Source organism: Lolium rigidum, chromosome 3, assembly GCF_022539505.1.
Source record: "Lolium rigidum isolate FL_2022 chromosome 3, APGP_CSIRO_Lrig_0.1, whole genome shotgun sequence".
Lineage (NCBI taxonomy): Eukaryota > Viridiplantae > Streptophyta > Magnoliopsida > Poales > Poaceae > Lolium > Lolium rigidum.
Window position 1 is genome coordinate 50,568,236 of NC_061510.1, and position 15,649 is coordinate 50,583,884.

The 15,649-nt window shown below is 45.8% G+C and overlaps 2 protein-coding genes across 2 annotated transcripts; both read left to right on the forward strand.

Moving 5' to 3' along the window:
• The first annotated feature begins 5,241 nt into the window (after positions 1 to 5,241).
• LOC124701587 (E3 ubiquitin-protein ligase SPL2-like) lies at positions 5,242 to 9,004 on the forward strand. Its single transcript, XM_047233678.1, has 7 exons — positions 5,242 to 5,565; positions 6,856 to 6,957; positions 7,041 to 7,208; positions 7,302 to 7,423; positions 7,572 to 7,691; positions 7,913 to 8,214; positions 8,623 to 9,004. The coding sequence occupies exons 1-6, from the start codon at positions 5,242 to 5,244 to the stop codon at positions 8,211 to 8,213; spliced, it is 1,137 nt and encodes a 378-aa protein (XP_047089634.1). The 3' UTR covers position 8,214; positions 8,623 to 9,004.
• Positions 9,005 to 9,266: 262 nt separating this feature from the next.
• Positions 9,267 to 9,899, forward strand: LOC124694814. The gene has a single exon (XM_047227755.1). The coding sequence runs from the start codon at positions 9,267 to 9,269 to the stop codon at positions 9,897 to 9,899; it is 633 nt and encodes a 210-aa protein (XP_047083711.1).
• The last annotated feature ends 5,750 nt before the right edge of the window (positions 9,900 to 15,649 follow it).

Genomic DNA, 15,649 nt, shown 5'->3' on the forward strand with positions numbered 1-15,649 from the left:
TGAGATGATGTAGCTTCAATGGTGAACATCAACATGTTGATCATATCATCCATATGACTCGTGTTCAACCTTTCGATTTCCGTTGTCCCGAGGCCATGTCTGTACATGCTAGGCTCGTCAAGCAAACCCAAGTATTCCGCGTGTGCAACATTGCTTACACCCGTTGTATGTGAACGTTGAGTCTATCACATCCGATCATCACGAGATGCTTCGAAACGACGAACCGTACAACGGTGCATACAAGGGGAGAACACTTTATTATCTTGATATTAATGTGAGGGATCATCTTATAATGCTACCGTCGCGTTCTAAGCAAAATAAGATGCATAAAGGATTAACATCACATGCAGTTCATATGTGATATGATATGGCCCTTTTGTCTTTGCGCCTTTGATCTTCATCTCCAAAGCACGGATATGATCTCCATCATCATCGGCGTAGCGTCAAGGTCGATGGCGCCGTCTTCATGGTTGTTCACCTCATGTAGCAACTATTACAACTACTTTGAAATACTACTCAACATGAAATTTAAAGACAACCATAAGGCTCCTGCCGGTTGCCACAATACAATAATGATCATCTCATACATATTCATCATCACATTATGGCCATATTACATCACCAAACCCCGCAAAAACAAGTTAGACGTCTCTAATTTGGTTTGCATATTTTACGTGGTTTAGGGTTTTCGAGAGAGATCTAATCTACCTACGAACATGAACCACAACGGTGATACTAATGTTGTCAATAGAAGAGTAAATTGAATCTTCACTATAGTAGGAGAGACGAGACACCCGCAAAGCCTCTTATGCAATACAAGTTGCATGTCGAACGAGTAACAAGTCTCATGAACGCGGTCATGTAAAGTTAGTCCGGGCCGCTTCATCCCACTATGCCACAAATATGCAAAGTACTCAAACTAAAGACAACAAGAGCATCAACGCCCACAAAACCATTGTGTTCTACTCGTGCAACCATCTATGCATAGACACGGCTCTGATACCACTGTATGGATTCGTTGCATAGAAAACAAAAATTTTCCTACCGCGAACACGCAATCCAAGCCAAGATGCAATCTAGAAGACGGTAGCAACGAGGGGATTATCGAGTCTCACCCTTGAAGAGATTCCAAAGCCTACAATATGAGGCTCTTGTTGCAGCGGTAGACGTTCACTTGCCGCTTGCAAAAGCGCGTAGAAGATCTTGATCACGGCGCCACGAACGGGCAGCACCTCCGTACTCGGTCACACGTTCGGTGTTGATGACGACGTCCTTCTCCCCGTTCCAGCGGGCAGCGGATGTAGTAGATCCTCCTCGGAATCCCGCTAGCACGACGGCGTGGTGGCGGTGGTGGTGGAGATCTCCGGCAGGGCTTCGCCGTAGCCCTGCAAGAGGGAGGAGGAGGAAGGGGCGGCTAGGGTTTGGGGAGAGGGGCAAGGGCTGCGACTTGTGCACCTCTTGGGGCTCCCCTTGCCCTCCTTTTATAGGTGTAGAAGGTCCTTGGGTCGTCCAAAACCTGCCCCCAAAGTTTGGGAGAGTTCCGGTAGGTTTCTGTCATCCGAAACCTACCAGAACTAGGACTCTTTTGCCAAATCTGAATCTGCTTTAGGGGAAACTTCTTAACCCTTAAGGAAAACATGGATACACCTATTATGGAACCCTACGGACTTCCTTAGACAGCCCGGGTCGTCCCGGACACTTCCGGAACCTTCCACAACATTCCAGACTTTTCTAGAACCTTCTAGAACCTGCCATAAATGCACCGGATCATTTCCAAACTTGGAATATGACTTCCTATATATGAATCTTATTCTCCGGACTATTCCGGACCTCCTCGTGATGTCCTGGATCCCATCCGAGACTCCGAACAAAACTTCGAACTCCATTCCATATTCCATATCTACTTAAATGACATCAAACCTTAAGTGTGTCACCCTACGGTTCGCAAACTATGTAGACATGGTTGAGACTTCTCTCCGACCAATAACCAATAGCGGGGTCTGGAGATCCATAATGGCTCCCACATATTCAACGATGACTTTAGTGATCGAATGTACCATACACATACGATACCAATTCCCTTTGTCACACGATATTTTTTACTTGTCCGAGGTTTGATCATCGGTATCTCTATACCTCGTTCAACCTCATCTCATGACAAGTACTCTTTACTCGTACCGTGGTATGTGGTCTCTTATGAATCATTCATATGCTTGCAAGCTATTAGACGACATTCCACCGAGAGGGCCCAGAGTATATCTATCCGTCATCGGGATGGACAAATCCCACTTGTTGATCCATATGCCTCAACTCATACTTTCCGGATACTTAATCCCACCTTTATAACCACCCATTTACGCAGGTGGCGTTTGATGTAATCAAAGTACCTTTCCGGTATAAATGATTTACATGATCTCATGGTCATAAGGACTAGGTAACTATGTATCGAAAGCTTATAGCAAATAACTTAATGACGTTATCTTATGCTACGCTCAATTGGGTGTGTCCATTATATCATTCACATAATGACATAACCTTGTTATTAATAACATCCAATGTTCATGATCATGAAACGATGATCATCTATTAATCAACAAGCTAGTTATACAAGAGGCTTACTAGGGACTCCTTGTTGTTCACATAACACACATGTATCAATGTTTCGGTTAATACAATTATAGCATGGTATGTAAACATTATCATAAACTCAAAGATATTTTAATAACCATTTTATTATTGCCTCTTGGGCATATCTCCAACAATTACAACAACATTAAGCAGTACCAGCTTTTTGGTTAACCATGTTTTACTAAGTTAGTGTCTAAACCACAATAGCTAGGTTAAGTAAGTTGGATTTGTCTTCATACTGAAGTTGGAGTCAAAGTAATTAAATGTTTTTTCTTGCTACTTACTTCAACATTACGCAGTCCCAGCTTTTTTGTTCCGCAAAGTTGGTTAACCAGGTTTTACTTAGTTGGTTAACCAGGTTTTACTAAGTCGGTGTGTAAACCACAATAGCTTGCAAACTAGCTTCATAAAACTAACTTATCTAGGTGGGGCTGTTTTTTTACTTCGATGACAATGCTCTTGGGATTTATACATAACCTAGGTCGTATCATGTTTTGTTATCTACATACAACTAAGGTACTGAGGTGTTTTTCATGTCCAATGTTTTCTTCTTGATAAGGACATGGGTATGACCTAAGTATGTAAGCAACTAATTATGCTTTTTTTTGGTCTACCATGCATCTATGTTGTTTCAAGATTTGTTGCTTTGTTTATGTGAAATGTGCATCATGATTGAATACAACCTAGGTTAGTTTTTGGATGTTTATGTTAAGTGCATAATCAGTTCGCAATTTGGCCTGCAAAGTCCAACTAAGATGATGCAGGTTGTCTTGTTACTAGTTACATGCATAGGTACCTGCAAAGTTGACCCGTTCTTGTTTTCCGTAAGTTGTATCACCTACAATTCCTTGTTGATGTAAGGGTTTTCACCTTGTTCTTCGAATCAATGTCCTGTAATTCCTTTCTTTTACTGCAGATGACCATGCTTGGGATAAGTTTACCGGACAAGCAGTTATTAGGTTGTTCTTCCTGGAATCTGCTAAATCTTATGCAAACAAGTTGTTTATCACAATCTATTAAGTTTTACTATTCATTTATTAAGTTATTTTTTTTGTATATCCATGGACCATGATTATTCTTTCTGATTCACGACGCATATCATTCGGTGCTAGGCATTTTTACATTTCTGTGTAGACAATTATCCAAATGATTTAGCTGCTCAGATCACCAAACTAAGTTCGCTGCAACACTTCAGTTGAGTTTTGGGAGTTGTTCATAAATGTTACTTTGCTAAATATAAGTTGTCTAGGTTCCATAGTTTCGTTGTTATGACGCGCTGTCATTTAGTTAAGTTTTCTTTTTTATCATAATGTTTTAATTAAGTTACTTCTGTCAGTATACTTAAGTTGTTCCAACATCTAACTAAGTGTATTTCCATAACATGCAATTTATTTTTTGGTTAAACGAGAAATGCCTTCCGTTCCTCATTAATGGTTTTTAATGAGAAAGTTGATTTCCTAGCAGACAAGATTTGAGACTATTATAGAACACATGACTAAAGAGAATGCCAAGCGCTCCTACGTGCATATTTTGCCGTTGTAGTTAGCTACTTTGTAAACCCTATGATGGCGTCTAGCATCATTCCTAGGTGCTACCGGTCCATAGTTGACACTATTGTCTAACATGTTTTTTTGGCACAAAATACCTAAAAGAAGGTGTTGGTTCCACCATAAGAGACAGTCTTTTTGTTGGCATGGCGAGGACTGAAGAGTCCTGTAGCCATTATGCTTTTTTTGTTTCATCAATATCCATTAAGTTGGGCTAATGGACCCAATATATCTATATATGTTGATCTGGGTCTGTAATCATGTTGCATGCATCTATGACATCTCAGTTTACTGCTGGAGGGGCTCCATGAAGATCCATGGAGATCTGGAGGAGGATGACGAGCTGGAGTAGTTCGTCTTGCACAAGTAGCTAGGAGAGAGAGAGAGAGGGGGTGACGTGGTGGTTATATGTTGGGGCGCTGAATTTGGTAAGCCATGTATCGTTTGCTAATTTGTCCCTGATACGTACATTTTCCGGATCGAGTGCTGGGACAGACCAATTAGTACTCAGATGCCAGATCAAACAAAACAACATCCGGATGTCAGGTCAAACAAACCAGCACCGGATGCTACCTAGCCCGGTCCTAGAAGAGCCGGATCAGTTTACGAAAAGTAAAAGCAACTCCAATTTTCTAGATTTATATGAAGAAAAAATATCAATCACATACATCCAGTTTGGATTCAAGTGGTCTTGGATCTCTTATACTCCGTACATTCAGTCATCATGTTTCCCATGCTTCAAGTCTCAAATACATGTATACATGTTACGAATGAAAAATTCCAACGAAGAACTTCCTCCTTCACAAGTTCACATAAATATGATAAGGAATGTGACAACTGACTAGGCAATCGTATTCGAACTGGTTTCGATTTGGTCTCGACTCGAAGGGTTTTTGAACTTTTTGTAGTCCTACTTTGGTTTATTATGTTTTCACCGGTCGGTCGGATAGGCTCCACGCCCGCCCGCAATCCACGCATAGATAATCTCCGGTCCGGTCCAGTCGGAACCCCAACCCTCGCCGCACGCGTAGACCACCAAGCCCATCGCCGCCGGCGAAGCGCAGCCATGTCGGCGCGGGACCGGGAGACGATCGAGGCGCTCGCGCGCGTCGCCGCCGCGCTGGACGGGGCGGTGCTCGGCCTCGGCACGGCGGCGCTCGCCGTCGCCTCCCTCGCCAAGTACCTCGCCGCCTCCGGGGCGCTCCGGCGCATCGCCGAGGCGCCGGCGGTGGCGATCCCGGACATCCGCTACTCCCTCCTCTCGGGGCTCGGCGAGGGCGAGTCGCGCCTCGCCGTCGTCCGCGGCCTCGTCCGCTCCCCGCCCGGGGGCACCTTCCTCATCCCCCCGGGCTCACGCGAGCACTGCGTCGTCACCAGGCACACCCAGACGGTCAGTTCCAGATTCCCCTCTTGTATCCCTCCCCAAGACCTAGCGCTATACGGGCAGCACATATGGGGGTGCTTGGGTAACGAATTTGCTGTTAATCTTATATAAACCCTCGAGAATTGGGTGCCCAATTACGGTTCTTGTGGCGGTGAGATGAGACGCGGATGTTTCAAGGTTCCAATTAAGCGCAAGATATACGCAGGTTTGGGCATTGGGGCCTATGTGAAACTTGTCTCTATTTTCAGGCGATGCCATGCTAATTTTTGATAGAGGAATAAAGCTGTTCTTGAAATCTTGCAAAATTTCTCTACTTGCAACTATCAGATTCGTTATGGATACTTTTCCTTGTACTAGTTTTGACTAGTAGCAAGGAACATTGTATCAACTCCTGTGGTTTCTTTCTCAAGGGGACAGTATGGAAAAGTAGATTTTATATTTAGGGTTTCCAGCCAACTTATCCTCGTGTCCAAATGTCCGAGGTCTGAATTGTGTTCTGAACGCTTTCAATGTTGATTCTTAGCACGTGTTCAATAGTTTCAACTTCTTTTGCATTGAGAGTTAAATGATTAACTTTGTACCTCTATCTAATTAGCGCAGCAGCCAGCAGTAGTAAGAAGCCTTCAAGCTCAAAACCAAATTCTGTAACTTTGTTCTGCTTTCGTGAGGTTTTTAGGCCCTCATTACAGCTTCCTTATAAAAGCTCAGGAAGCGTGGCATGTACTGTTGTGTGATGCATCCAATTTGGAGTTTTGATGGTAGCAAGTACTAGAGTACATTATGATTTTGTAGTCATAGAATTGTAGGAAATTCTTCTGGAGTCTGAAATGAACTTTGGAAAATGCAACAGCATGTCAGTTGTGACAAATGAGAATCCTGGGCTGTGAAATTGGTAAAATTTTGAGCTTTGTCTCTGAATGAAGCTTTGACTCCCCCTGTTGCTGATTTAGATGCAAATTGTAGAATATCCCAATGCCTTAGACTATTGTATAAAGTTTCTAATGGATACATTTTAGTTGTTATTCACACAAGCATTTTGGTATTGATAGTTTATGTCTTTAGCCCCTTTAGGACCCTCCTGGTTTCAAGATATAGCTGGAGTGATTTTTTTTTAATTTCACCACCTTTTTTCTTTATCATGGTACATTGCTATGAGTAAGATGGAAAGTATCACTTGCGCACCCCAAACTTTACGTATAGTTATGGATTGCTCTTCTAAGTTCTAACACACACTTGTTTACCTATTATGCTCTCCTTGCAGAAATGTCTAACTTGTATGTGATTTTACTTATGTAGTGCTTGTTCGGCGAATGGAGAGGCATCTTTGGATGGACTTTTGATCTCCATGCTCTCTTCTTTAAATCGTTGAAAGAGCAAATTATAACATCATTTAGATGGGTATGCTATCTACACTTGATTATTGATACACTTGCTGTTTTCACAATCACTTTTACCTCAAACCACACTTTTCCTTTTTCAAGGTTCCGTTTGTTCTTGTGGATCCTGAGAAGCCACTGGGAATGGTGCATGTGAAGTTAGATGGGACAGTTCAGCAAGCATTACCTCTTACAACCGTGTATCATAAACTTGTCCCAGTCGAGCAAAATTCTTACACCCTATTTCAGACTATTGTTGGCAATGGCTATCCGGTAATTTCTTGTGTTTGTACGAATAATCAGATATTCTAGGCAATACTACCTTGAGGAGTTCTTTCTACAGCTATTTGCTTCTTCATTATGTAGATTGCGTTATTGGACGAGGAAAAGATTCTTCCTATAGGGAAGGAGCTTACAGCAATAGGATTATGTCGAGTAAATAATCGGGGTGTTGAGATCACCTCATGCCCAGAGCTACCATTTTTCTTGTAAGTATATTTTTAACCATATATGTTTTCAGATTCTTTCTTACTTGTGCCAATCACCAGAATTTGAGAGCATCCATATTTTATTATGCATGTTAAGGTATTATTTCACTGCAGTTCCACATTTCTATAACACTTTACCTTGACTCAGGTCTGATCTGACCAAGGGTGAGATGGAAGCTGAGATGTCTTCACGTGCTAGAGCGTTCTTCTGGATTACTGTTGCCCTTGGAACTGTGTCAGTTGGCTTACTAGGCCATGCCATTTACAGGTACCTTTTGTAACTTAGTGAACAAAGTGGTGCACTAAATGATTGGGTGAAATTTTCTTTTCTTGAACAATCAAATGTGACATTTGTCACCATTGCTGAAGGTTTGGTTTACTGGTCCTTGATTGTTATGAGATAAATGCATCTAGATAGTTCACGTCAGCCTGTTAGATGTACTGTAGTCTTTGTCTGTTATGGATATTTTGATGTTTGTAATGATGCAGGTTCTGGGAGAGAGTCAAACGGCACAGGGAGGCTAGAGAAGCTCAAGAAAGGTTTCACCAGGGCGACAATGAAGATGATGATGCTGTAGAAAATGGCAGTGATGACGACGAGCCTGCTGAAATGGGAGACGGGCAATTATGTGTCATATGCTTAAGGAAAAGAAGGAAGGCAGTCTTTGTTCCCTGTGGTCATCTCGTCTGCTGCTCCAACTGCGCAAAAAGGGTTGTACTCATGGATGAACAACTGTGCCCTGTGTGTAGGCAAGATATCGACCACATGCTCAGAGTTTATGACTCTTGAGGTAATTGAACAGCTCTATTCTTCTGGGGGGCTGGTTGAGTCATGAACTCACATTATTTTCCTGATTATAGTCGTGTCATCTTATTTGAATTATAACACAATTAAAAAAAACCTGTGCCTATGTCTTTTGTCGTTTTCAATCTGTAAAGAATTGAACTCTGAGAACCAAGTTTTGTCCTGGCTGGCCTTTACCTAGATGGATGGAGAGCCTGTAAATATACGGTTCTTTGGATCTGATTTTGTTTCCTTCAACTAGCAGAAACTGTTAGTGAATTGTCCACATTGGAATAAGCTAGTTGCATAGGCACATCATATACTGCCATTCATTTTAAATGTATTTAACTGGAATCAAATTATTATCACAGAAAGAGCGGAATGAGATTTGACTTTTTTTTAAATCTTGTGGCAGGTTCCTTGCTGATAGGGCCCAACCACTGGCAAGTCGCGAGTCTACAGCTGCCTCTCTGATCCTGCGCGACCCCAAATGTCCATCCTTCTTTTGATGCAAGCACTTTGGTAGTCTAGGTTACTAGCCTAAAAGGTTTTGTGAATATATGAATGTGCTAACCCTCAGAAACTGACTTGTCTTGACAAACTCGCTAGAATTCTGCATAGATGCATGGCCCAGAATTACCTTGTTTTTTTGGGTGGTGTTAAATGGATGTCCTTCCATGGTGTGCTGCTCCTCTCAGCAAGTAGTTTTTCTTTACCACTCTGTAGTCTGTACGCAGCAATATAAGTGTTCCTTATGGATGCAAAAAATTGCCATGCGTTGTCATGGTTGTGTATTAGTCTGGAGCTTTGTCAGGTTCGCGTGCTCTAGTTTGAGCTGACAGGGCGTGGCCTGAGAAGAACCAAAGTATGAGCTATAGCGCAACAGTAGCATAGGCTCCCGCTCCGCTGCCGTTGCTACTTCGCTTGCTCAGCTCAACGGCTATCTCTCCAGCCCGGCGTTCAAAACTCTCCACCGATAGCACGAACCATCGACACCTCGCGCTAGGAACAGAACAGCAATAGCAGTACACCACGAGGCAGCTCGAAGCCCATCCCAAAATGGCGTCCGACGCCGGCAACTGCAGCGCAAGCCCGAGGAGCCCCTGCTGCTCCTTCCCCAACTTTCTCATCTTCCTCCTCAACATCGCCCTCCTCGCCCTCGCTGCCGCCGCGCTCGGCCCGGTGCTCCTTCTCCGGCCTCGCCCCACGCCCTTGGGCTGGGCGCTCGTCTCCGTGCACGCCACCACGCTGCTCTCCGCGCTCGCGTCTCTCTACGTGCTGCTCGCCCGCCGCCACCTCTGCTGCTGCCTGCCGGCGCACGCGGCTCTGGCGGTCACCGCGCTCTGCGGCCAAGCGCTCGCCTCGTACGCCCTGTTCCGATGCCTCGACCGCAGCATCGCGCTCCTCCGGTCGGCGAGGGACCGGAGGGAGCAGTTCGTGCTGGTGCTCCTCGAGGAGGCGCTGCTGCTGGGCATGTTCCTGGTGCAGGCCGTGGCGCTGGCGGTGGCCTGCGCCGTGGGCCGGCGGTGGGCAATGGAGCACGAGGCGGCCGAGGTGGAGAAGGCGGCCGCGGCCAGGAAGCTGACGGCGCCTGTGCAGGCAGATGCCGGCGCGACGGCGGTGGACGGGAAGGAGACGACGAACGCCGGCGGCAAGAAGGTGGTGCGCTGGGGAAAAACCGAGGACTGCTGAAAGAAGACGGAAATTCACTATGTAACGGAATGGTGATAATCACCTGCGTGTTTTACTGTTTACTAGCGTTCTTCTGTTTTCAAGCTCACAACATATTACGAAGACATGTATGATTGCCAGAGTGGCTTACTAACATGGATATGCTTCATTGATCTGCGAAAACTCGACTCCTCGTCAGCACTAAAGGAGACAAGCTGCAGCCATGGCGCCGTGGTGTTCCTCTTGCAGCCGACCATTCCGGCGCACATTCGTCGTTGGCCGGCAGCACTATTGCTTGCGATTCGAGTTGTGAGCACTCCTGCGGTTCGTCACGGTCACGCGCGTCGTCGCCGATACCCGGTAGTTGGGTGACACGACCACCTGCCCATGATCCAGAGTGCTGATGAGCACCCCGCAGCGCGGCGGCGAACACGCTGGCTCCATGGGGTTGATGCCTTGACGCGCCGGAATGAGAGGCGGTCCCGCGGTGGGGAGCACGTCCCTATCTTGGGGACGAGGGGGTCCGCCATGGCCTAGAACCACGATGCGCACCACATCGTGCGTGGCGGCGAGCACCTCTCCATATAGGGGATGAGGGGGTTGGCGGGTCACCGTGGCTAGGACGACGAAGCGCGTCACATCGAGCATATGGCAGCGACTGCCTCTCTAGCTCGGGGACGAGGGGTGCAATCGCCGTGTGGAAACAAGGAGTAGCTGGATGACGAGCCCAACACCAGTGCGCGCGTTGCGGGGTTTTGCTTGGTGCCCCCTCGCCACAATGTAGGATGCGAGGACGGAAAATGCAACTCTAGCCCCGTAACTCGCAAGGACGTTTCTCGCTTCTACTTGGCCGAAAATCCGATGATTGATTGGCAAACTCGCATAGAAAAACTACATCGCACGATGTTTAAAGTGGCCTAAAAGTTAACCCGCGAGGAACACTAAATTCAGCCTTTTTGGGGGACAAGACAGCTGGCGAGCACAAATCGGACGAACATTTTGGGGGATGGGGGACACTGTGGAAAAGACGGAACCTGCAAACATGCTCCACGTTTAGACGCGCAAAGTAACCTCACCGTCCTCCATAGTCGGTCATCATCTAGCAAAAACGAAATCCCCTTAGATAAGAAGTCGACCGCGGCGGCGATCTAAATCTGCGGTGGTACGGTCGACTGCGGAGATCCCCGAGACCGTCTCCGCCAACCTCTCCATCACGCTGTCCCGCTGGTGTGAGAGTACCCGATCTCCTGGAGCGGCGACCTGTCCCGGCCTCCATCAACCTCTGATCCCCTTCGTCTCCGGCTCTGGCAGAATGAGGGCGCCTTCAAAGAAGACTATAAGCTTGAGCAACCCACTCCTGCCCAAACTGCTACTTTAGCTTAGATTCATGCCAATTTAGCTCATGATTATGCCACATCGAAATACTTAGGACGACCTGCACAAGATGTTTGTTCAAACGGGTGCTTCATAGTTGTGATTCAGAGGCATGGGTCTTGTTTATGCATGCGAGATTCATTCGTCGACACACTAGACTCTGCACATATGCACCAATGTTTGCCCGCGACATAGAGAGGATGAACAATTTAAACTACATCTACAACAATGGCGATGTCTAAGTTGTGAACATGCTCAGGATGAAAAAACTACTTTTAACCAACTCATGAACAAATTGAGGTCTAGGCAGTGGCTCAAAGATAGCATCCACACATGTATTGAAGAGAAATTGGCTATGTTCCTTCATGTTGTTAGGCACAACCAAAGATTCCGAGTCATCCATAGCACATGGAGGAGATCGAGTGAGAAAGTTTCTAGGTACCTCAAGGAAGTCCTCTATGCTATTGGAGAACAGAGAGGAGAGATGACCAAGCCTGCATCTTCCAGCACTCTCAACATGATCATCGCTGAAAGTCACCGCTGGTTTTCATATTTCAAGGTGAGCAACACTTTCTAGAACTGTTTTACATATTTGTACATCATATTTCAAGGTGAACCATGTGCTTTATACATTTATGCAACATAGACGCCTAACCATTTGTTCATGTACATGTCAGGATTATGCTGGGGCCATTGATGACACTCATGTAACAACAAAAGTGACCAGAAGCCAGGTATATGCTTGACGTTGTTGACTTCGATATGAATTTTACATATGTGTGCTTGCTGGGTGGGAAGGATCATCCCATTATGCTACGATTCTAACTGATAGCTTGGAGAGAGTCGACGGCCTGAAAGTCAATGAGGGTAAGTTCTACCTAGCTGATACTGGCTATGCTTATCGCCCTGACTTTTTCTTATCCTTCGGGCCCACAAGGTACCACTTCAATAAGTTCTCCACGAGGTTCTACCCCAGTAATACAAAGAAACTCTTCAATCTTAGACACTCTAGTCTCAGAGCTACCGTCGAGAGAGCATTCACATTTCTGAAGAACAGATTTAAGATCCTTGATCAGAAGCCTTTTCACACCTTCTCCACCTAGGTTAAGCTAGTTCTTGCATGTTGCATTCTGCATAACTGGATCTTAGGATGGTGTCTTGATTCATTCTTCCCGGAGGAGCATGAAGTCATGCCTGATGACATTGATGTTGGCCATGGTGTTGCTGCCAACGATAACGCCACCTAGAAGAACAAGAGACATGATTGTGGGCGGACGCTATGTGGACTGACAGAGGCAACTCCAGGATCTGAATAATAATAAGAAGCATTTCCATGCAATGTTGTGTTATCAACTACTCGTGTCATGTTTGTGTATAAGTCGACTACTTGTGTGCTAAACTACCATGTAGACCCCCAAAATTCACAACAGTGTAAATCCCCGAAGTGATATCATGGTATAGTTTCATCTCAGCCATCCTACCCCTAACCCCGAACATGTATCGTTTAATCTCAACCATCCTTGTATTTCACTCACGAAAACATTTCAGTTTTAGGGGTCTATGGAAGCACAAGCCAACTACCATTCGTTATTAGCTAGGGTTAAACTAGTTGTGTGAACTGCTATTTCAAAATAGCTAGGAATGAACGACGTCATAATAGTCCTCCTTGTTAATTTGTTTAGTTGCTGTTATGCTGCCTCTTTGTTCCAAGTGATATCAACAAAATCAATATTCAAAATAGAAGATCAACAAAATCAAGGGTGCTAACTTTATAGATTTCTGAAAGGAACCATAATTCTATATTTAAGAAAGGGGACATCAGAACCTAACTTGGTAAGGTGGATTGAATGTCATGTCAAGCTTATTTCTCACAGGTTGGGCATATTTCAACACTTGCAAAGAGTTGCAGTTCACAGTCGTATAGTGGTCGGTCCCAAATGAATCCCCTAATTTAGAAGGAAAAATCATTATTATAAATAGAAAGCACAAAAAGAAGTAGTATTGTCCTTTCAAAAAAAAGAGTAGTATTAAGTTCACTATGTACGTATAGAAAACTTATCCTCTCTCCAGTAAAATGGAAATTTAAGACTCTCATTTACAGCTTTGTGAAAAACAACATTTTGTAAAAAAAAAAAAATCAGCAACAAGATTTGAAGCTTGCCAGTGCAAATACATAGGCTACAAAAAAAAAAAATTGCGGGTACATAGGCTGATAAGCTACAACGAACAGTACGAAGAGAGGATTGGTCCATTTTCTAATTGTCGACCGTAGAAACAACAGAAGTTTCCCCGTTAATTTAGTATGCATTTGTTAGTCCTAGTCGTGCCAACAGAGAATTGGTCTGGTTTTTAATGTCAGACAAAGCAAATCAACACACAAAGCTAGAACGCGGTCAGCAGATGTGCAACAAGGAACTCGAACAAGAACTGGAAAGAGATTCCCTGGATTTTCAGATGAGGATGCAAGTATCTGACTGCGGAGAAGAATCCCTTGTCTTCGGAGGCGTATTTTTCACTGGAGGCCGGCGCTACATGGCAGGCAGGCTTGCATGGAGGAGTGGAGGACGGCATGTGCAGGGCAGCGGCCTGGCGTGCAGGCTCACGCACGGGTCGGCAACATGCAGGGCAGCGGCCTCGCGTGCAGGCTCACGCGATGGGCCGGCGACTCGCGATCCCGGCGCCGCGAAGCTTCCCGCGTCGGCACCACGCAGCTCGTGCTCGTAGAGACGGGCATACCTCGCCCGTAGTCCTGCGCGCCGTGGCGGGCCCTCGTCCAAGCCTTCCGGGATCGACTCGAAGCGGAACCAGTCGTGGCCGCGCACAACATCGGCGCCAGCTTTCCGGCAAGAGAGAGAGTGGATTGGAGGTGGCGGTGCAGGAGAGTGGGCGGGGCTTGGAAGAAGATGGGGTCGAATCGTGGGACGTGCACAACAACGGCTTGTGGTGGCTTAACATTGAACGCTAAACACGTTTAGTGCCCTCAACATTGGACCTCCGTGGAGCGTTGGATGGGCTCTTTTAACGGACATGATTGTCTGGATCTCCGGCTCTGTGGCTTTTAATAGTAGTGGAGAAGACACACATACTAATATTTAAGTTTTAAATTCTATACACCCATAGCTCCATCCACTGTCTACGTGTAAATATGTTTTCTGTAAATTGTAGGATTGTAGACAGTGGCGGAGCCAGAACTTAAAGTCAGTGTTGTCATTTCAAATCTGTGATGTCAAATACATATAATTTTTATTTATTTTAAATATTTTTTACAAGATTAATACCAAAATACAAAGAACATGGCAAAAAGCTGTGTGGTCAATTGACCACACAGCTCTCAACGTGGCTCCGCCACTAATTGTAGAGATAAAAAAATTCATGCGCCCGTAAAATAGTGCACATTTTCCTGCAGTGCGAATCACGAAGCGAGGCGGTCCATCTGTGACTGATAAGTCAGGACGCTGCTAAAAAATCGCGTTGCCGTGAGGACATCTTCGAGTGTGCCGGCCCTCCACCATGCCCTCCACTTGAAGTTGTGCTGGCCGGGCGGATAGGGATCAACGTAGTAACGGCATCCGCCACACGCCCACACGCTCCTAGGTTAGCGTTGGCCATGTGTAGGTCATTATCTACGGAGAAGGATGGTCAGCTGCCCTCTCTACCTTAGAGAGGGTGCTGGTAGATCGTTGCCTCCAATCGTGCACCTTTTGGAACAGCCAACACTGCTAGCCCGCACACGGTGATGTTACAATCGAATGGGAGGCATGTAGCCGGCGACACGAGGAGATTGTGTTCCACAAACACCCCTTGCACGGTGGGGCTGCTTGAACTCGCCGCCGCTACCAGCCTAACACTTGTCTGCCATGAACTTTGGGTGGTATTGATGTGGTCGATGTGGAGGGAGAGGTAACGTTGTGGGGTGACTTAGTGAGCCATGAGGGGCTTATATAACGGTCAGGGATGGGTAAGTGGGGGCGGTAGCCGGCGTGGGGAGACACACCACCGCCGTGTCGGGGAAATGGCAATGCCTGCCTTGGAAAAAATCTAAGATACATGTTCACATTAAATAAAGCTGACCACCTTACTACCATTTCTGCTTAAGACAGGCTTGGCCCACCTATCAATATCCTACATGGTGTCATTGCCCGGAATGTCCTACACTCCCACACCGGCACGTAAGGTTCAGGCAGGCATGGGAGTGTCAGACCGTTTATTGGGTTGCGCCAAACAACGGCAGGCTACTAGGGTCGCAGCTGGGAGGCGATTTTCTGGCCAGCGCCTTAATAGGTCTATTAGGATAGCTATTGGTGATGATGGTGGCGATACTCTTGTCTTCCTCACCATGATTAACATAAAGAAGAGACCTTGTTAAAATAGAGAAGCCATCTATGTTTTGGGAGACA

Excerpts from the sequence above, each read along its gene's own strand:
- LOC124701587 (XM_047233678.1), top strand. The coding sequence starts at position 5,242 with ATGTCGGCGCGGGACCGGGAGACGATCGAGGCGCTCGCGCGCGTCGCC. Across the intron at positions 5,566-6,855 it reads TCACCAGGCACACCCAGACG|TGCTTGTTCGGCGAATGGAG; the intron begins GTCAGTTCCAGA and ends TTACTTATGTAG. Across the intron at positions 7,424-7,571 it reads CCAGAGCTACCATTTTTCTT|GTCTGATCTGACCAAGGGTG; the intron begins GTAAGTATATTT and ends ACCTTGACTCAG.
- LOC124694814 (XM_047227755.1), top strand. The coding sequence starts at position 9,267 with ATGGCGTCCGACGCCGGCAACTGCAGCGCAAGCCCGAGGAGCCCCTGC.